Here is a 23,257-nt window from a genome sequence, read left to right on the forward strand (position 1 = left end):
ACAAATTTTAATGTGGCGTTAATTAAATATGACTCCACAGTCTCTTATCCGAGCATATAATAATCGAGCCTTTATGCCAAAGAACAAACTCAGTACAAAACAAAAACCCAGTTCAATTGAAGAGGAACTGCAAGATTTGCTAAACCCTAGAATCTAATTCCATGATGGTGCTAAGGTTCATTGGATTCATGTACTTGGTGGAACCAGTCATGATATGTTGTACAATCAGCCTATTAGCCCTCTCAGAAGGATGAAAAGGATCCCAAAAGGCGTAAACGTCTCGGTTCGGGCATAGGTTTGATGCTACCGTACATAGTCCGATTCCATTGTAGGGTCCTTGTCCGTAGCAGGCTACCTTTGATGTAACAAAACCTAGGCAAAACATATCATGCAGAAGATTAGTATGTGTATTAAACCATTGCCAAGACATAAGTTACTTCGAAACAAGTCTAAGCAGGTATGGATCGAGAGGGTGCTGAGAGGTGCGATCATATCCCTAGAAATTTTAAATTCCTGCATAGTTTTGATATTTTTTTTGTAATTTTTTATCGATTATTTAATTTTAATCGTCTAAATTTTTAATATAACTTTTTAAATTCACACCGATGATATAAAATCTTTTACCTCTATATGGGTACGAGTATCGAGAAACGGGTGCCTCTCTTCTAATATTTTTTATATATATATTTGAAGAGTTTTTTTCGGAGAACCCCTTGACTTCTCGAGGTTGCAAATAGCCATTTCCATTTAGAGAAAATAACCTCAGTGACCAAAAATCCCATATAAATATACGATTTTAACCAACTTTTTCTGGATTTGCCAAAATGACCAACAAAATCGCAATGCGATCGCTAATTCGCAACGCGATCTCCATTATCGCAAATTCGCGTTGCATTTTCGCAATGCGATAGTTGAAAATCGCGTTGCGATGGTCTACAGTATCGTTGCGATTTTCCCAATTCGCAATGCGAATAAGTAAATCGCAACGCGAATTGGGAAAATCGCAACGCGAATTGGGAAAATCGCAATGCGATACTGACTATCGCAATGCGATACTTACTATCGCAATGCGATAATACAAAATCGCAACGAGATACTGACTTTCGCAACGCGATTCTGACTTTCGCAACGCGATTTACATAGCGCCATTCGTATTAACGCGTATTTTTTTTTTCAAATTCCAAACACGAATTTTTTCTTAATAAATCGGAAACTGAACCGTCCACAGTAATCGCAACTCATAACCTCAAACCCAAAAACACAACACTCAGCCCCATCTCCATCTCTCACTCTCTACGGCGAAATCCGTCCCCATCTCCGAAGATTTCCGTCCCCATCGCCGGCGAAATCCCTCACAACCATTCACAGTCAAAAATCCCTCACAATCATTCAGAAATGGAAAATCAACCTCCGAGGGTTAGTTTTTTTTTTTTTTGAAATTTTTGCATTATTTTAGGTTTTTCATATTGAGATTGATGATAAGTTTACTGGTAATTTCAATAATAGATTAACCATTTCACTTAGATTTCTTATTAAATTCATTCGATTGCTGCCAATACTGATAAACTGTTTAGCCTGTGAAGTTAGTATTTGTCTTTGCTTTGTCTTTTGGTTGAATTAATGCAGAAGAAGAATAGTTTCGAGAATGAAAATCGCAACGCGAAATAAAAATTCGCAACGCGAAACCAAAATCGCATTGCGATTTTCATTTCGCGTTGCGATTTTCATTTCGCGTTATGATTTTCATTTCGCGTTGCGATTTTTATTTCGCAGTTGCGATTTTCATTTCGCATTGCGATTGTCTGGTCGCGATAGTCATTTCGCGTTGCGATTCTCTCGTTGCGATAGTCATTTCCGCGTTGCGATTCTCATTATCTCGTTGCGATTTTCATTTCAACCAAAAGACAAAAACAGTGTTGCAAATTTTAGTTTCAAGAATAAACTACTATTTATGTTTATTGTTTTGTTTTTGGTATATCTTGACAGTGTAATTTTTGGTATATCTAACTTGGTATGTTTATTGTTTTTTTGTAGAAATTTTTTTCGGCTTCATTGACATTAAGGAATAAAGTTAGCCTAGCCACTACAATTGCTTCGAAGCTTTCACCTGCACAAAGAAAATTGTTTGAAGAAACCTGCTTCGGGCCATGGCTGAGAGTACAGCATCCGGGTGGAGATGCTAGTTTGACCCATTTGTGGCTTCAGACCATGACTAGCGATCTACCCGACAGTATACAACGTGGTGAGGAAGAGATATGGTTTCATTTTCCACCGGCGTATACTTGTTTTGGGCGGAAGGAGTTCTGCTTAATCACTGGTCTACGATTCGGACAAGATGATGTAGGCCGGTACACTCGTCATATCACCCGCCCATCATGGTTATCCAGGGTTTTTCCTGATGAGTCAATAGAGAAGCCGAACTTACACGTCGACGACATGAAGAAATTGTTTAATAAGAAAGATGGTTTTACTCGGATGAATGACGTCGATGTTGTCCGAGTATGCCTTCTACTACTTTTGTATGCCGGCTTTTTAGGCAGAGAGGCCAGACAACCTATTCCTCATGAGCTAATATTATTGGTAGAGGACCTAAATGCATGGAATCTGTTTCCGTGGGGTTCGTATATATGGAAAGCTACCTGGACTAAGTTGTCGTCTGCCTTTGATGACCGCAAAAGTTTGCGGGGCGATGGGTCGAAATACACTTTGTCAGGCTTTGTTTGGGCCTTTAAGGTAAGAATTTCTATATAATGTTTTCAAAATTATAATTAATTATTTAACAATTACTAATGTTTGTTATTATATTGTTTGTAGATTTGGATATTCGAGGCTTTCCCCAGCATGCAGACATATGCATTAAAATCCTCAGATGATATTCCTAGGGCTATTTCCTGGAAGAGGAAACGTATGTTGGATTGGGAAGACTTAATACCATATGCGACAATAAATAATGTAAGTTAACACAAATACTATCATATATAAACAAGTTATTAATAGTAGACGTTTAACTTTGTTTTAGTTTTTATATTTTTAGGAGGCCAACACTCCATTAATGAGACTGACACCCACGGAGGCTGAGCTTGCCACTGATTGGTGGCAAGCTAGTCAACGTTTTTTTGATGGCACGAATGATGAGCAGCCTCCACTTCCTCCACTTCGAGAGTCATCACCTCACCCAGAGCCATCACCTGATCGACCCGACTATACACCTCTACAACGAGAGCCATCACCTATCCCGTCACATCATCGAGTCTCTTCTCCACCATTACCTCATGATAGGCGACCGACAAAGATGCCACGACTTCTATCTCCCTGTTCTCCACCTCCACGGGATGAGTCAAGGGAGTTACGTGATGAGGTCAATGCCTTGCGTGAGGAGATCGGTACTCTACGCGATAACGATGGTGCATGGCGTGTGGAGGTGTCTACTTTACGTGGTGAGGTTGCCGCTCTACGTGAGATGGTAGTATCGTTGCAGAATGAGGTTCATACTCTACGCAACGAGGTAAGTTTAAGATTTTCCATATTTAACTTGATGATAAATTTACTCGTAATTTCACTTAAATTAACCATTTCACTTAGATTGCTTAGTAAATTTATTCGGTTGCTGCCAAAACTGCTAAAATTTTTACTTTAACACTGTGAAGTTAGTATTTGTCTTTGTTTTGTCTTTTGGTTGAAAGTTTGAAATATATTTATCTTTGTTTTCACTGTTTAAATATCATGTCTGTTTATTTACTGATATTTGTATTTTTATTTAGCGGACCGATAAGGTGGATGCTTTACGTCGGGTTTTTCTTGCACGACAGAGTTCACGCATCAGACGACGTGCACGTGCTATTAAGTCTCCGTATACCCCAATAGTGCGAAGACACCGCAAGAAGAAGCCCGACTCGCCTATCATCCCTCAAGAGTCCACTCCTATCGTTGAAGAGGCCCCTATCATTCCTCGAGAGTCCCCTCCCACCGTTCAAGAGGCCACTGTCATCGTTGAAGAGGTCCCTCCCACCATTCAAGAGCCCGATTCACATGGCGTCATATGTAGGATTCTTGAGAAACCCTCTGACGTGCCGGACATGATGGATTCAAGTTAGCTCTCGTATGAGTTACCGGCCAGTACCATACCGGTATCTGAAGAGGAGAGGAAACAACTACCGGACACAATTCTGGATAACACCCTTTGGGCTAAGACCGCAGTTGATTTTTATCTACATGAGCGAAGCCAGGGGTGTTTCACTGACATATGCAAGCTCAATGATGATATCTATTTGTTGCTTGATCGGTCTTGGTGGGGCGTATTATTAGGGGTCGAAGACAATGGCTATTTCGATGGAGGGGTAAGTCTTATATTTTTCTTATATTTTCATTTGATTATTTTTTTTGTAAATTTATGTAAGTTACTAATATATGTATTTTTTGTAAAACAGCATATTGATGCGTGGGTGTCACGTCTTCTAATAATTAGGAAACTTAAGGAAAATAAAAGAAATACACGGTATACAATTATGCCGACGTCTTTTAACGCCGTTCACTTGAAGAATCAACGAGATGAATCATTTGCGTTGGGCAATGGACAAGCTAAACTTTATCCTGCATGGTGGGAGGTCGATAAGGTTAGTGTTTATTTTAGATTGAGTTTAAAGGTATTCATAAATAAGTGCGCAAATGAATGAATTATTACTTATGATTGCAGGTGTTTATCCCTGTTTTGGAACGTAACCATTGGCTTCTCGTCGAGCTTCAGATCCCATCCCTTAAGGCAATAGTATATGACAGCATGATAAATTACATATCATTGGCTGATTTAAGAGATATTATTAAGGGATGGAGCTCTTATTTGGCTAAATACTTGGATGCGATAAATTATTGGACTCGTTCTGGAAACAAGAAGCCAAAGAAGCTCAATATTACAGTTAGCAGAGACGAGACCGCACCACAACAAACGAAAGGACCCAGAGGTGATTGTGGTCCTCTCGTATGCTTGGCGTTGGACCGTTTGATCACAGGAAGTATAAAGTATCTACCTCCCACCGATATATATAGAGCTGCAGTAGGCTTGTGGTTTCGACATTATATGACTAGATCGATATATACGAGACGCTGCCTACCTGCATCCGCGTTATAAAAATGTCCATAAACAATTGGTATGTTTATAGGCTTGTGGTTTGAAAATGTTTGGTTAAGTACCTAGAATTCAATAATTTGCTGTTTGTAGGTTTTAGATGTGTAGAAAGTGTTGTTTGAGCAAATGTTTGGTTTATGCAGGTTAATCTCAGAAGTGAGCTGCGTGAAAATGATGTATGGCTGCAAAAGTTGATTCAATAGTAGAAGTGTTATTTTCTCTAATAATTATTGCTTATTTTTTGATTGTTTGTTTAATTGATTTGTAAAAGGTGATTTGTAAAAGTTGATTTGTTTAATTGATGTTAACATAATTCTTATTTGTGCTTGTTTAATTGATTGAAATGTAATGGTTGATTTTGTTGATTTCAATCTGCATTATGTTGAATGCAAAAAGTACTATCGCAATGCGAAATTAGCGTTGCGATTTTCATTTCGCATTGCGATTCTCTCGTTGCGATTTTCATTTCGCATTGCGATAGTAATTTCCGCGTTGCGATGGACATTAAGATGATTGCCTATTAAGTGATAACAACTGGAACAGATCATAGCAATTTTCAAACACAAGTTACTAATACATGCCTAACTGAAAATGTTAAAAGTTCACACATAAATTCTACATAATACAACGTTTGCATTTAAAAATCACGTAAGTTAACAGTCCCAAAAGGTGAAGCCAGTTGTGATTAGGATTTTAAAGATGATTGCGATTTTGATTGCCTTTTTCTTGACACCATATGTGCTTTGGATTTTGATGATGATCCATATTTTGGTAGAGGAAAAGATGATTGTGATGGCACTGGTGATCCACATGTCAACCTTGTATGACCACTTTCCTTGCACCGACTACATGTCGATCTCTTATTCTCTTCACCCTTAGACGGTATACGATCGTGACTTTTTGGTCGGCCAGGTAGCCTTCTGTCCATGGCTGGTGGCAAAACTGTTTGTAAGTCATCTGGTATGTCCCACTCAGAAGGATGTGAAATAGGGTAGACAATCTCAGCATAAGTCTGTCAATATACTTCTGTAGTGTAGCAATCCATAGCGTATGTGCTTGAATCATCTTGGTTTAGATGAAGAGCAACTTTTATAACATGGCCACATGGATAACCAGATGTTTGCCATTTCATACAACTACACGTCCTTGCATTTAGATCGACAAGTCCATTTAAGTTATTATCCAGTACTTCAAACAAAGTGTTTGAACATGGTTCAACTCTCTATGACGTTGACTTCACAACACGTTTCGTTATCTTTTTTTCAGTCCATGGTGTAACACGATGTTCCAATGTTCCTGTAAATTTAAATAAATAATACTTAGTAAAATATATGATAAGTTACGAATTCAAAGAAATAATACCTGCATGGTTTCTTTTCTTGTAGTACCACTGTTGAATAGAGGCTCGAAAAAACTCCATTAACATAGTAATGGGTAATTTCCGGGAATGACGACTTAGAGCGTTAATTGATTCTGCACTATTAGACGTCATGAAACCATATCTTGCTCCAAGTTGATGTACTCTTGACCATCTTTCAAACCCGACATCTTCTAGGCAAAACACGTCTTAAACAGTTTATATGCTTATTGAAATCCACTTCCTGATAAGCCTTTACAGCCTTCCAGTATGTCCATTTGTGCTTTTTTATACCAGCAGACCTTGATTTTAGATTTCTATACAAATGAACACCACAAAGTCCATGAAAAGCATCTGGGAAACACCTTCTAACAGTGTTGTCAATTGAGTTTGCCCTATCGGATATGATTGTCAGATTGCTAATAGGACCTATGCAATCCCTAAGATGCCCCATAAACCATGTCCATGAATCAGAGGTTTCAGATTTGCCAACCCCGTAAGCTATTGGCAATATCCCATTGTTAGCATCCATGGCTACTGCTAATAAGTTTACTCCAAGGTATCGACCTTTCAAATGTGCTCCGTCAACTATAATAACTGGGCGCATGCAAGTAATAAACGAACGAATCTACAAAATAATATACACAAGAAATATAATCATTTAAATGTGAAATGCATGTAACTAACAGAAATGAGTCAACAGAATTATATTGATTTACTAACCGCAGCACCAATGGCGATAAACAGTAACTCAAAGCATCCATCTCTATCTGTTTTGATATGAGTTACCGACCCAGGATTTTTCAGCTTTAAATTGTGACAATAAGCCGGCAGTTGGGCAAACGATGCTTCTGGCGACCCCCTCAACAATTCCAAGGCATAACATTTGGCTCTCCAAGCTTGAGAATATGATATACTAATCTTGAACCGAGCATTCATGTCAGTCATAATTTCATGTCCCCGATATACCCTGCCATTCAAAAACATTAACTCAGCCAGAAAACCACCCAACACCTTTTTGTTTGCCTGTCTATGGTGAGGAAAAACTTGGGTTCTTGAACATGTATGTTTATCAATAAAAGTCCTAACTTGAAACATTGTGCAATCTTTTATCCTCTTTGCAATCATACGCCACGTACAGTTTTTGTCAATCGTACACCTTGTTTCGAAACGATCTTTGCTTGATTTGTTAACTTTTAGTTGATAGCCATCTTCCACACATTTCGTATACAAAGCTATCTTCAAGTCTTCCTTTGTATCAAAACAATCATTTTTCTTGATACGAATAACTTTTGTGTAACAATCAACTGCTTTCTTTGCCAACTCTTCTTCCGGTAACTGAAGTAATTCTGGCATATTCCAGTTATACTCCCGTGGCATTTTCTTTTCTTCGGGGACTTTTTCTTCTTCTTTTTCTTCTTCAGGATTATATGAATTACAGAATGGATGTTCAACATGTTCATTCACAGTCGTAACTTCCTCCTCATTATCATCAACAACATCTTCCTCGGCAACGGGTGTTTCATCATCAAAATTCGGGTATTGACCAATATCAAAATCATTACACGCAGGGTATGTTTCTTCTTCTGAAACATCATCAAAATTCGTGTATTGACCAATATCAAAGTCCGGGTATTGACCAATATCAAATTTCGAATACTGACTAGTACTCACAATTTTTTCTCTTGGCTCATCATCGTCTAATTGGTTAATACGAAAACCGGAATTTGGTGCTGAAAGTTGATTTGGATTTGGATTAGAGAAAGGCTGTGGGTTTTGAGACCCACTTAGTTGATTACTACCCGCTACTGACCCAACAATACTACTTCTAGGTTCAACAACATACAATGTAACATCATCACTTGAAACATTAATGTAAGCAATGAATCGTTCAACATCTTCATTGTCGGTTAACAAATAAACTTTACCATTTCTCTGATAAGATAGCCTAAATCCACTTAGGGGCTCTAAATTCAATTTCTTTGAAACACGTAACATTAGGGTTTCATAAGTTAACTTCTTTAATGACAGTTTTAGTTGAAGATTCATGGGTAAAGGCATATATTGTAAAACACCATGAACATTCTCCCATGACCCTCCAAAACACAAATCTATCCAAACATGATCAACATTAGATGATTTCATGGTTGTAACTAAACAAACGAGATGCGAAACTAAGACCTGTTGCCGGATGGGGAAAGATGTCGTTGGATATTAGAACGGATGTCGCCGGAGAGAGTGATAGATGGAGATGGAATGAGTTGCGATTTAGGGATTTAGGTTATGAGTTGTTGCTGCTGCGTATATATACATACACAAAAAATTTGGCTTGCGAAACTAAAACCTGTTGCGAACTTTGAAACTCGCATTGCGATTCTGTATTATCTCGTTGCGAAAGTCAGAATCGCGTTGCGAAAGGCAATCATTTGACCATCGCAATGCGAACTGCAAATCGCAACGATAGAATCGCAATGCGAAATGAAAAAGGCAACGAGGATTAACATGCATAAACTTTTAACAATTATTATTGAATTCTAGGTACTTAACCAAACATTTTCAAACCAAAAGGAGTATATATGTTAACAAAACTTGCATTATGTGTATTTTATGTGTGCAATTTTAACATTTTTAGTTAGGCATGTATTAGTAACTTGAGTTTGAACATTGCTATGATCTGTTCAGTTGTCATCACTTATTAGACATTCATTTGACTATCGCAACGCGAAAATGGCTATCGCAACGCGAAAATGGTTATCGCAACGAGAAAATCGCAATGCGAAATGAAAATCGTATTGCGATTTTCTCGTTGCGATTTTCATTTCGCATTGCGATTTCATTTCGCATTGCGATTTTCTCGTTGCGATAGCCATTTCGCGTTGCGATAGTCTGTTTTGCCTTCAACATAAAGCAGATTGAAAATCAACAAATCAACTATTACATTTCAACACAAATTATGTACACATCAATTAAACAAATCAACATTTACAAATCATCTTTTACAAATCAATTAAACAATCAAAAAATAATAATAATTCTTATTTCTTCATCAATTATTGAATCAATGAATCAACAACTTTGTGACCCCGTACATCCATTTCACACAGCTCACTTAAGGATTAACCTGCAGAAACCAAACATTTGCTCAAACAAGACTTCCTACACATCTAAAACCTACAAACAACAAATTATTGAATTCTAGGTACTTAACCAAACATTTTCAAACCAAAAGGAGTATATATGTTAACAAAACTTGCATTTGACTTACCAATTAACAATGGACACTTTCATAACGCGGATGCAGGTAGGCAGCGTCTCGAATATATTGCTCTAGCCATATAATGCCGAAACCACAAGCCTACTGCAGCTCTATCTCTATCGGTGGGAGGTAAAAACTCTGTGCTTCCCGTCGTCAAACGCGCCAAGAAAAGGTATACGAGAGGACCACAATCCCCTCTGGCTCCCGGCGATTGCTGTGGCACGGTCTCGTCTCTGACAACTGTGACATTGAACTTCTTTGGCTTCTTGTGTCCAGAATGACTCCAATACTTAATCCCATCCAAGAATTTAGCCAAATGAGAGCTCCATCCCTTGAAAATATCTCTCAAATCAGACAGTGATATGTAATTGATCATGCTGTCATACACTATTATCTTCAGGGATGGGAGCTGAAGTTGGACGAGAAGCCAGTGACGACGTTCCAAAACAGGGATAAACACCTGCGATCATAAGTAATAATTCATTTATTTGCGCACTTATTTATGAACACCTTTAAAAAATTTAAAAAATAAACACTAACCTTATCGACCTCCCACCATGCAGGATAAAGTTTAGCTTGTCCATTGCCCAACAAAAATGATTCATCTCGTTGATTCTTCAAGTGAACTGCGTGAAAAGCCGTCGGCATTATTGTATATAGCGAATTTTTTTTATTTTTCCTAAGCTTCCTTATTATTAGTAGACGTGACACCCACGCATCGATATGCTGTTTTACAAAAAATACATATATTAGTGAATTACATTAATTTTTAAACAAATTAATCAAAATCATATATAAGACAAATATAAGACTTACCTCCCCATCCAAATAGCCACTATCTTCAACCCCTAATAGCACACCCCACCAAGACCGATCAAGCAACAAAAACATTTCATCGTTGAGTTTGCTGATGTCAGTGTAATACCCTTGGCTCCGCTCATGTAGATAAAAATCAACTGCGGTCTTAGCCCAAAGGGTATTATCCACAATTGTTTCCGGTAGTTGTCTCCTCTCCACTTCAGATACCGGAAGGGTACTAGCCGGTAACTCATACGAGAGCCAACTCTCATCCATCATGTCCGGAACCGGTGGGGGTTTCTCAATACTTCGATATATTACCCCATGTGAATCAGGCTCTGGAATGGTGGGAGGGACCTCTTCAACGATGACAGTGGCCTCTTGAACGGTGGGGGGGAATCTTGAGGGAGAATAGGGGCCTCTTGAACGATTGGAGGGGACTCTTGAGGGATGACCGGTGAGTCGGGCTTCTTCTTGCGGATTCTTCGCACCATTGGTGTGAACGGAGACGTAATAGCACGTCCACGCCGTCTGATGCGTGAACTCCGTCGTGCAAGGAAAACCCGACGTAAAGCATCCACCTTATCGGGCCGCTAAAAAAAATTAATACATAAATCAGTAAATAAACAGACATGATATTAAACAAAGACAAATATGTTTCAAACTAGCATTGTATTCACCCAAATCATTATTCTAACATAGTTCACAAAATGCTCAGATAACATTCCAGAAGTAAGCACTTATATAAACATTTAAAAGGACAACATATATAAACATTCTAGAAGAAGAATAGTTTACTTTCGCAACACGAAACTTAAATTCGCAATGCGAAATGACTATCGCAACGCGGAAATGGCTATCGCAATGCGAAATGAAAATCGCAACGACAAAATCGCAACGCGAAACACAAATCGCATTGCGATTTTCATTTCGCGTTGCGATTTTGTCGTTGCGATTTCATTTCGCGTTGCGATTTTGTCGTTGCGATTTTCATTTCGCATTGCGATAGCTATTTCCGCGTTGCGATAGTCATTTTCGTGTTACGAAAGTAAACTATTCTTCTTCTGCAAATTGAAACTTGAATGGATTGCATTACTTCAACCAAAAGACAAAAACAAAACAAAAAACAAATACTAACAAAAACAGTTTAGCAGTATTGGCAGCAACCGAATGAATTACGAGTATGAAAAATCTTAAACTTACCTCGTTGCGTAGAGTATGAACCTCATTCTGCAACGATGCTACCATCTCACGTAGAGCGGCTACCTCACCGCGTAATGTAGACACCTCAACACGCCATGCACCATCGTCTTTGCGTAAAGTACCGACCTCCTCACGCAAGGCATTGACCTCATCACGTAACTCCCCTAACTCATCCCGTTGAGGTGGAGGTGGAGAACAGGGAGATAAACGTCGTGGCATCTTTTCCGGTCGCCTATCTTGCGGTGATGGTGGAGAAGAGGCTCGATGATGTGACAGAATAGGTGATGGCTATCGTTGTGGAGGTGTATAGCCGGGTCGATCAGATGATGGCTCTGGGTGAGGTGATAGCTCTGGGTGAGGTGATGGCTCCCGAAGTGGAGGCTGCTCATCAACCGTTCCATCAAAAAAACGCTTACTAGCTTGCCACAAATCAGTGGCAAGCTCAGCTTCCGTGGGTGTCAGCCTCTGTAGAGGAGTGTTGGCCTCCTAACAATATAAAAGCTTAAACAAAGTTAAACGTGTACTAGTAATAACTTGTTTATAAACATATGGTAGTATTTATGTTAACTTACATTATTTATTGTCGTATACCGTAGTAAATCTTCCCATTGCAAGGTTCGTTTCCTCTTCCAGAAAATAGCCCTGGGAATATCATTTGAAGTTTTTATTGCATATATCTTCATGGCGGGAAAGGCCTCAAATATCCAAATCTACAAACAATATAATAACAAACATTAGTAATTGTTAAATAATTACTTATAATTTTGGAAACATCATATAAAAATTCTTACCTTAAAGGCCCAAATAAAGCCTGTCAAAGTGTATTTGGAACCATCGCCATGCAAACTTTTTCGATCATCCAAGGCAGACGATAACTTATTCCATGTAGCTTTCCATAAATACGAGCCCCACGGAAACAGGTTCCACGCATTTAGGTCTTCTACCAATTTGATTAGATCATTTGGAATAGGTTGTCTGGCCTCTCTGCCTAAAAAGTCGGCATGCAAAAGAATTAGAAGGCATACTCGGACAACGTCGACGTCATCCATCCGAGTAAAACCATCTTTATTATTCAAAAATCTTGTCAGGTCTTCTACGTGTAGACTCGGCCTCTCCAGCTCAAGAAAAACCCGGGATAGCCATAATGGGCGGGTAATGTGTCTAGTGTACCGACCTACATCATCGTGTCTGAAGCGTAGACCGGTGATTAAGCAAAACTCCTCCCGCCCAAAACACGTATATACCGGTGGAAAATCAAACCATATCTCTTCATCACGACGTTGTATAGTCTCTGGTAGATCGCTAGTCATGGTTTGAAGAAACAGGTGTGTCAACATCGCATCTCCACCGGGATGTTGTACTTTCAGCCATGGCCCGAAGCATGTATCCTCAAACATTTTTCTTTGTGCAGGTGAAAGCTTCGACGCAATTGTTTTGGCCAGGCTGACTTTATTTCTCAATGTCAATTGAGCCGAATAAAAGTTCTACAAAAACAATAAACATACTAAATTAGATATACCAAAAACTACACTGTGAAGATATACCAAAAACAATAATAAACATAAATAGTAGTAGTTTATTCTTCAAACTTAAATATGCAACACTGTGAATTTCGTATTTGTCTTTGTTTTTTGGTTGAAGTAATGCAATTCATTCAAGTTTCAATTTGCAGAAGAAGAATAGTTTCTGAAAATGAAAATCGCAACACGAAAATGACTATCGCAACGAGAGAATCGCAACGCGAAACTAAAATCGCGTTGCGATTTGCATTTCGCGTTGCGATTCTTGGTTGATTTAATAAGCAATCTAAGTGAAATGGTTAATCTATTATTGAAATTACCAGTAAACTTATCATCAATTTCAATATGAAAAACCTAATAATAATGCAAAAATTTCAAAAAGAAAATAATTAAAAAAACTAACCCTCGTTGGTTGATTTGGTTGATTTTCCATTTCTGATTGTGAGGGTGGCTCTGAGAGATGGAGATAGACGGATTTCGCCGGAGATGGGGACGGATTTCGTCGGAGATGGGTGAGAGAGTGAGAGATGGAGATGGGACTGAGTTGTGATTTTAGGTTTTAGGTTATGAGTTGCGATTACGGGATATACTGTGGACAGTTCAGTGTTCCAATATATTAATATTCATGTTTGGAATTTAAAAATAAAATACTTGGCCAGGATACTAATGGCGCTTTGAAAATCGCATTGCGATTATGTATTATCGCGTTGCGAAAGTCAGTATCGCGTTGCGAAAGTAAGTATCTCGTTGCGATTTTTTATTATCGCATTGCGATAGTCAGTATCGCATTGCGATTTTCCCAATTCGCGTTGCGATTTACTTATTCGCATTGCGATTTTCCCAATTCGCGTTGCGATTTACTTATTCGCATTGCGAATTGGGAAAATCGCAACGATACTGTAGACCATCGCAACGCGATTTTCAACTATCGCATTGCGGAAATGCAACGCGAATTTGCGATAATGGAGATCACGTTGCGAATTAGCGATCGCATTGCGATTTTGTTGGTCATTTTGGCAAATCCGGAAAAAGTTGGTTAAAATCGTATATTATATGGGATTTTTGGTCACTGAGGTTATTTTCTCTTCCATTTATAGCTTCAACAATAAATTTTAGGGTAAAGTACATAAATGGTCCTACAATTATAGAATACTATTTTGTTGAGTCTCTCGACTATTAAAAGTTACAAAATGGTCACCCACTATCCATTATTTCAAACTCGTCCTTTTTCGTTGAAAGACTAACGATAGTCTAAGCTGGATGATAACCTATTAATTGAGATATGATAAAAATCTAATCTCATAATCTCAAACGACTATCATATCGAAGTCAACATGTTAATGTCCAGCTCAAACTACCGTTAATCTTTTAACATAAAAGGATGAGTTTGAAACATAATTAATAGTCGGGTGACCATTTTGTAATTTTGAATAGTTGAGGGACTCAACAAAGTAAATTCCTATAGTTGGGGATCATTTTTTAACTTTTAATAGTCGGAGGACTCAACAAAACAATATCATATAATTGGAAGACCATTTATGTACTTTACCCTAAGCGTTTAGTTGGATGGAATCCCTTGGAATTGGGGGGAATTGGAATCCAATTCCACCATTTTTCCCATGTTTGGTTCAAGTTTTCCAAGGGAATTTGAATCCCTCATGGCTTTAACTTTCCATCAAATGAGGGAAAGATAATTTCATCCAAAAATGGATGGAATTCAATTCCCTTGTTGGGAGGAATTAAAATTTGACCATATTACCCTCATCAATATTTTGGTAACTTATTCATATATTAAATAAAAATATTTTTTTATTATTTTGGGTCGGGTTTCTAATTCATATATTCGGGTCGGTTTTTTAAGTGTGATATTCGGGTCGGGTCGAGTTCGAGTTTAGGGTGAAAAATACCCGATCCGAAAATATATATAATTTTGCCTTATATATTTAGGAATAATTACAATAATACCCCTCTATATTTTTTTTTCAATTAAGTCACTGTTTTTATTGAATAAAAATATTTTTTTATTATTTCGGGTCGGATTTCTAATTCATATATTCGGGTCGGGTCGGGTGAAACTTTATTTTGTTCGGGTCGGGTCGGGTTCTGGTTTAGGGTGAAAAAACGGGACCGACCCAAAAAAAATATAATTTTACCTTATATATTTAGGAATAATTACAATAATACCCCTCTATATATAATTTTTTTCAATTAAATCAATATTTTTATTGAATAAAAATATTTTTTTTATTATTTTGTGTCGTGTCGGGTCGGGTTTCTAATTCATATATTGAATAAAAATAGTTTTTGGTATATTTTTTGGTAACTAATTAACATACTCCGATTGTAATGTATCGAAATATTGCTCTATCTTTTGGTAACTTATTAACATTTTTTGATTGCGATGATTTTAACTTATGATGTTTGTTAGCATGATTTTTATAATTTATTGAAATGAATAATAAATCAATAAAATGAAAATTTAATATTTTTTAATTTTTTATAATATATTACTACATGTAAGTTGTAAAACAAACTAAAATAAAGCAAAAAAAATAAGAAGGACAATTATGTCATTTTACATTACTGAAATCAAATTCATTTGACATGTCTGCCAACCAAACAGAATATGAAATTAGATTTCAATTCCTGACAGATTTCAATTCCTTCACAGATTCCAATTCATTCACAGATTCCAATTTCCTCATAAACATTCCAGCGAACCAAACGCCACATCCTGTGGGGGAATCGAAGCATTTAACACTCGAATCTGGATCAAGAATGGTATTTAATTCAATATGGTCCCCGTTGTTTTTATCATTTCCTGACAAACATCTATACATCTTTTGTATCTACCAAATTTTGAATCAATGCTTTTATATAATTAAAAACAGTACGTCTCAAAGCTTTTACAGTTTGGTGAAGTTATTAATGATATGTTGCAATATATAAGCATCAAATGAAAAGGTAGATTAAATAGGGGAAGAAACCGTACCGAATGCTGGAGGATTACCGATCCAATCCATGTGCATTTCATTTGCATTTACGGCAATGAAAACATTTGATCCAAGCTCATTGTTAACTCCGTTGAGCATTGCAACAAGCTGTGGATTGAATAAGGCCTCGGCTTGTTGCAGCTCAACCGCACATTCACCGGCTCTGCTGTGTTGAGCCAGTTCTGCTGGGACGCACCCCAATGGTCCAGTCCCGGTCACCAAAACCCTTCTTGCCCCCAACTCATGTAGCCTCTGCAAAGTAAAATATAGTATATTAGGTTTCGTAATCATGTCGTTTTAATATATATAGGGTTAGGATCCATTTATATAACGTAAACATCCATAAGTCACGCATTTTTTAATATCGAAAAAAGTAAGCCTTGGCTTTAATTTTAGTCAGCCAAAAAAGCATCAAAATTCATGTTGGCCTCACCAACCAATCCAAACTTGATAAATTACAGTAATTCACCCTCTTCTCTTTCTAGACTCCATGAAAGCTGGAACAATGGAACTTGTGGTATACTCAATATATATTATTCGTAGTACTTTAATTGGTGATCACATTGTGGCATTTTATCAAACTGTACCAATGCCGGTTAGAAATGGTAGTTGAGAACAATAAAGATGGAAGGAGAGCAAATGGAAAGCAAGTTTACCATTAGAATTTTCCGGTACTCGGAAATTATATAGACGACATAATCGGGGAGCGCGAATTGCCGTGATCGTGCCGAGAAGGGAACCAAATAATAGTTGTTTACGAAGTCATTGCCACCAAGGGTCATTAGAACCAGTGCTTGGTTCACTAGGCGTTGAGCTTGTTGAGGTCCAATAAGTGCACTTACTCGCTCCTGATATTGCCTAAAGTACTCTAATTGCTGCTGGATTCTGATTATATTGACCTACAAAATGTACCACTATTTTAGGACATTCCCAAAATAAATGAAAACTCAATTCGAGTTTAGTCCGGTTCTGATTCCGGCACTATTTCCTTTGTAAAAGAAAATCAGACTTACAAATCGAACTCCGGTGTCGTTGAGAATCCCGATTCCGGCAGAAGCAAAGTTGGCACCAATAAGAAGCCTTTGTCCAGTGAGCTCCGGGATCAGATACGGCAATGTTGGTTCAGAGCCGATGTGCTCACCTAGATAACACATGAAAAACATTAAAAACAGCAGATAGAACCATGTTTCACTTCAGACAGACAGAAAAACATGTATAAAATGACTAAAAGAACGTACTAATAAGATCTGGGATGTTAAGGCCATTAGAGAACCGGCCGCTAGCTCTATGAGTCGGATAATCAATACCATAGGGGTAAGCATCGGCTCGAGCTGTAGTAGCTAGATAGTTATTGTTAACGTTATCAACTAATGAATCTCCGAACACGAAAAATGCCCTCGCAGCCTCTGCTTGATCACTTACATTTCATAATGTAAATACCATACCAAAAATCATAACAAAGAAGAACGAATTATCCATTGTAAATGGCTCTAAGATACCCTTAAACTGTGAAAGGGTATACAGCACCGTTGCCTACATATAAGCTTTTTGCTTATATGTTGTTTCCATTAATGCATTTGGCTACCTCTTTAGGAGTTAGCTAAGATGACAGCTGCCCTAACATAAATGCCAGGTTAGACGGGACCAAGGGCTTGAACTTTTTGGTCTGTTTGAACCCACTACCTTGACTGTATTGATGATGTAATATTATTTTGAGTTAATTGCATCATATATCCAAAAACTATAATTCCTATTTTAAATTATTTATTAAACTTTTGAATATTTTAATTTCATTCTTAAACTATCATTCTCATTTTAAATTAGTTCTTAAACTTTTGAACATTCTAATTTCATCCCTAAACTATGAACCTCTTTTTAAATTGGTCCCAAAACTTTTTTTATTTGGGAAGGGCAATGACTTAATTGTAATTATTTCAAAAAAAATTAATGACCTAAAAGATATTAAATCATCAAAGTTTGAGGGGGCAATTGCCCCTCCCACCTCCCATGTAGTTTTGTCCCTGTGTTGATAGAAAATAGTCTGTCTCCTCAGTCGTTGATGGATTATTCCTTTCTAATATGGACAAAAAGTCGTAGTTAATGGAGACTCAGTCATAAGTCGAGATTGATCCTCCGACGAGAAAAGGGACCGTTCGGGACATAGCCTCAATATATCCTTATCAGATATCCTCTTCCAAATAGGGGACTCTCTCTCTCTTCCTGCTCTTTTACTTATATTGTTCATCTTCTTTTAGCTTCATTCACTCTCCTCAAATGGCTCAACACGGGCTCACAATCGAATCTTCTTTGGCTGCAACTTTTTGTTCAAATTATTTCATACAAAAAAAAATAAAATAGGTTGGAAGAAAAGCAAAGAGTCGGAGTACGATAGGTTAGGTTATATCATTTCATGCAATCTCATTGAGTTCCTTTTGTGTTTATCATACACATATTTTATATTATACAATCACAATACAAAAGAAGAAAAAAATAATAGTTCAATCAACTGAGAATGAGATGAATAATACTTGTAATTTTGTCTTTCTCCTCTTTTGTTTCAAAAAAAAAAAAGAATTCTAATCTGTTGTTGAGCATAGCTAAATGAAATGTTTGAGAGAGATGTTCAAGCAACAGATTTGCTATTATTTTCATTTACAGAGCCCAAGTGACAGATTTTGTTTTTGCCATTCCCATCGCCATTGCCTTTATTGCTTTTCTTTCCATTGCTATGTTTCTTCTTACTTCCACACGTAATGGATATCTCGAACTGGAATGCATTTCCGAAACACGAAAACAACTTGAACCCACCGCTCTTTTTGTTCCTCGACCTCCTCCCTTTCCTTGATCTTTTCCCACTCGCCGGAGGCGGGATTTCTGTCCGCCACCTCTCTAACTTCAACGATAGTTCCTCTTCCCTCTCTTTCTTTGTCCATTCCGATATCTTACTCGTTTCGTTCGTATGAGGTCGATCGTTTCCCGGTGGTTGATACAACCCTTTCGCAATGGCCGCCGCCACGATGGAAGCCGATGGACCCACGTCCGAGTTACAAAGTGACTCACCGTTCACCATGCTTCCGCCTTTAAAAGCGGAACAGCTGGAACGTGATCCATAATACCTATGGCCGTCGTATTCGTCCGATGTTAACTGGGTAAATCGGTCGCTTTGTGAACGGCTTATCTTGGCGTACGCATTTGTCTCATGATTCCTATGGCCGTCGTCCCCGTCTTCGTTTGTTGTTTCAGGTGTAAGGTATTGTAATTGAGGCATGCTCCGCATTGTACTATCAACGAGGGCAACCTCCATTTTAAGAATACCTTGAGGGCGGCCAGAGGGGCGGCGGATTTGAAGCGTGACGGTCCTCCTGGCGGAGTTATTGGTTTCGGCGTCGGCTACAGATCGCAAATGGAAAATATCATTAAACAAAACTTTAACAGATCCGACCAAAGCATCTTTAACCCACGCCGCCGCGTAAATCTCAACAACGATCTTGGCATCCTCCGAATTTAAGAACTTATCGTCGACTTTGAACGTGAACCGGTCTTTCCAAGTCGGATCGGTTCCGCCATTTTGGTCGACTCCGGTGGCGAGCTTCTCGTCCGGTTTGATCCAAACCACCGCGTAGGTCTTCATGTTTTTGGAGACCGGAGCGAGGTCTTCAGCCGAAACGAGGTTCATCTCTAGAATACGAGAATGAGTAGGAGGAGGAGCCATGGTGGGTGGATGTTGAGACGCGGCGGAGCGCCACCTCTAGCACGGCCTGAATCACCGACAGCAATTTACGCATGCATGAAAGACAAATGCATGAAAAGCTAAGAACACGGGGAATAAAATATGAGCAAGAGTTTTTAGAGCGAAATTAATGGAAGGAAAGTTTGTTAATTTCGCTTGACTTTTAGACCATGACTTTTATTTTTTATTTTTAAAAAGACTATTTATTTATTTATTTATTAATAAATCAATCAATCAATTTATTTGTTTTATTGTTAAGTAGACGATGTAAATTATTTTTTTATTAAACTGAAGTGATTATAAGGTAATATTTATTTTAAAGATTTCGAATTATTTAACAATAAATGTTTAAACATCTATGCAAACCCTAGTACTCAAACCCGGAAATTTTAGGAACAATAATGATCCATTTAACTACTGAGATAAATTAGTTTGTGCAAAAAAATATTATAATTATAATTTTGAAATAAATGAATAGAGATAATAAAGCTGAAATTATAACCCTAAAATTTATTTTTTTAAACTATCCCTAATGTTTATTTTACATTTCAATTTGGTACCTCACCGTTAAAAAATTAGCATAACTGATGACATGATAATTTTTAAATTTTTTCAATGATAACATGTCATTGTCATATGATAAAGCCGTCCCAATAATAAGTTATGCATCAACGGTTAGTTCCATCAACCAAGATAATGTGTTATTATTAAAAACTTATTGAGTCATTCGATCAAGAATGTGATAAGATGAAGTGAATTGACAATAAATAATTTAGTGGAAGCTTTTACAAAGAATAAATAAAAAATGCACAAATGATTTAGAGCTGTTCAGCTTCTTAACTAAAATCTACATACACTAATTTATTTATCCACAATAAGGATTTTTTTCAAATTCAGTAATTTGATCAACATTTGGAGACAAAGTGTATCCTTAAAACCACTTATGATTTATACCCCTCAGACTGATACGGATAGCCCGATCCGATCTGGAGTGTCACATTAGGGCCACCGGAGCCACCCACCGTAAAAATAGCGAAAAACTTAAAACTTTTCTTAAAACATGTAAAATCATAAAATAATATATTATTTTTCAGAAATAAAACTGGTTTATCAGACTCTGATATAAAAACAAAATACAATCTACATGCCTCCTAATCACATGTACCATACTCTGCAAACAACGCCGGAAGAGCTCCCTTAGTGAATTCGATAGATGCACTGGTACAATTCTTTTAACCTGCAATGGTGGGTAATAGAGTGAGCTTCGGAAAGCTCAGTAATACAGGACTACCAAATGATGCTACATGACATGCAGATAAATGGGAAGTCATAATTTCCTTATTGAATCAAACGTATACCAATTGCGGGATAATCTGCGGTTCTATTAGTAGTTCATCGAGTAGAAGCCATGAATCTTAGTTCATAAGAAGCCTTTCATACTATCACGTTTTCATGAGGTCGAATAGGATGTCTAGTGTGTTCCATCAGTATGATAAAATCATAATAGGTACACTAATCAAATGATAGTTCAGTAAATCCCATAAACCATACTGTAATGGAGCTTTTTAAACTCGTATTTTAAAACCATTGCACAAAGAGTTAACCTAAGGGAACATCTTAGGGCCTGAGAGCCTACCCAAGAAAGTTTGGGGCCACGGGGACTACCTAAAAACATATCTTAGGGCCACAGGGCCTACCTGAGAATGATCAGGGCCGCAAAGCCTACCTAAGAGTCACATTAGGTCCATAAAAATTTTCCAGCTTGATCAGAGCTGTACTTTACAAATTTGTATCTCTAAGATCCAATTTATACATTGATAAAATTCCATAAGCCATCGCTAATAAGTTAGTGCATCCATAAAATAGTAACCATAAATTTCAGTGTACCTCATGTTAAAACAATAAAACAATTTATTAAAATATAAGGAACACACTAGAGAAATCCCAATATTTATCAAAGGCATTTTGTAGTCATCAGTATGGATAACAGAAAACTTATGCAATTTGATCAGATTCGAGGAACGAGGTCCTACTGAAGAGAATCGGTTACTAATCGATCTAAACAGACATTTTTAGGTTAATGCTTTTGAATCCCACTATGTTTTCATGTGCATCCGGAATAACCAGAGTGATTTCAGTAGAAAAAGAATAAACGAATATTCAGGTAATTACCATCAATGACAATCGATCGGATTATCGAACAACTTGAGTTGAACAACTCTCAGAAGTGATGCCTGTCGACTGGTCAATTCATTGCCCTTCCTGGTATTCACTTTATAATACCAACAATTCTTGTCCATAAATTATCTTCAGAATCATCGCTAACTATACCTTAAGGAATCGAACAAGCATTCTTATAATCTTTATTTTCTTTCCACATTACAATTATATCAAGAATTGATGACGTATTCGATTCTTAGTTCATAACCATAAAGACCATACATCATACAAGTTTATTGTTTTTCCAGACTCATCCAATTACTTACTAAATTCTCCGTCATTAAGGTTCCTTGGTTCATTTAGCAATTAATGATATCCCGATTACTTCAGAGTTTTTCAGAGTAATTCAGACACTTCTGAGTTTCGGATACATGTTGCAACTTTCAGTTCACTTTGGTCATATACTAAAAAAATCATTTTGTTATTCGTGATTGATTTATCTCACGAATATCCACTTCTTAATATCGAATGTGCTCTAGCGTTGAGCAGACCTGAGTACTTCTATAATTATCATCAATCTAAACTTGAGAAGACGAACTAGCATTCAAGTGGTACCTATGCCATTCAAGTACTGATATAGCACTAGCATTGTTTGATTGGCTTAAATTGCGTTTCATAACATTAAATAGCAGTACAACATCTATGTTTATTTGAATTTCTTAATCAATCCAAGATATTTACTTAGTATAGACTATAAGGGCATTTTGGTCATTTTGGTGCTCAATGTTTTTCCATTCATTTCAAAGCTTGAGAATATCCATTCATTCATGGGCTTGGAGACATTCTTGAGTTATTTCATTCCAGGAGTATTTTGGTCATTTTACAAATTCAGTATTTTTCAGTCCTTTCCTTCCGTATGTTCTTATTATTAAATTCAAACTTATCATTTATTTCAGACATTTCAAACAATTCTGACAAAAGAACACCCCCGATAAATTTTTCTTCAGGTATTTACTCATAACTCGGATATTTTCAGGTAAAGTGCTTTCTCAAATTTTACAAACAAAATATCAGGAATTTTTTCTGCACAAAGACATGATCTTAACAATCAAATCCGT

The 23,257-nt window shown here is 37.3% G+C and overlaps 1 protein-coding gene and 1 pseudogene across 1 annotated transcript; both read right to left on the bottom strand.

Annotated features, from left to right (window-relative positions):
* Positions 1-69: 69 nt before the first annotated feature.
* Positions 70-17,743, bottom strand: LOC120150237 (annotated as a pseudogene).
* A 1,086-nt stretch (positions 17,744-18,829) lies between these two features.
* Positions 18,830-20,060, bottom strand: LOC120150273. Its single transcript, XM_039162965.1, has one exon. It carries the CDS (start codon positions 19,959-19,961, stop codon positions 18,873-18,875), a length of 1,089 nt encoding a protein of 362 aa, XP_039018896.1. The 5' UTR covers positions 19,962-20,060; the 3' UTR covers positions 18,830-18,872.
* Positions 20,061-23,257: the final 3,197 nt, after the last annotated feature.

This window comes from Hibiscus syriacus, unplaced genomic scaffold, assembly GCF_006381635.1.
Source record: "Hibiscus syriacus cultivar Baekdansim isolate YM2019G1 unplaced genomic scaffold, ASM638163v2 tig00111022_pilon, whole genome shotgun sequence".
NCBI lineage: Eukaryota > Viridiplantae > Streptophyta > Magnoliopsida > Malvales > Malvaceae > Hibiscus > Hibiscus syriacus.

Bases quoted from the DNA above. Each gene is read 5' to 3' on its own strand.
- LOC120150273 (XM_039162965.1), bottom strand. From the start codon at position 19,961: ATGGCTCCTCCTCCTACTCATTCTCGTATTCTAGAGATGAACCTCGTT.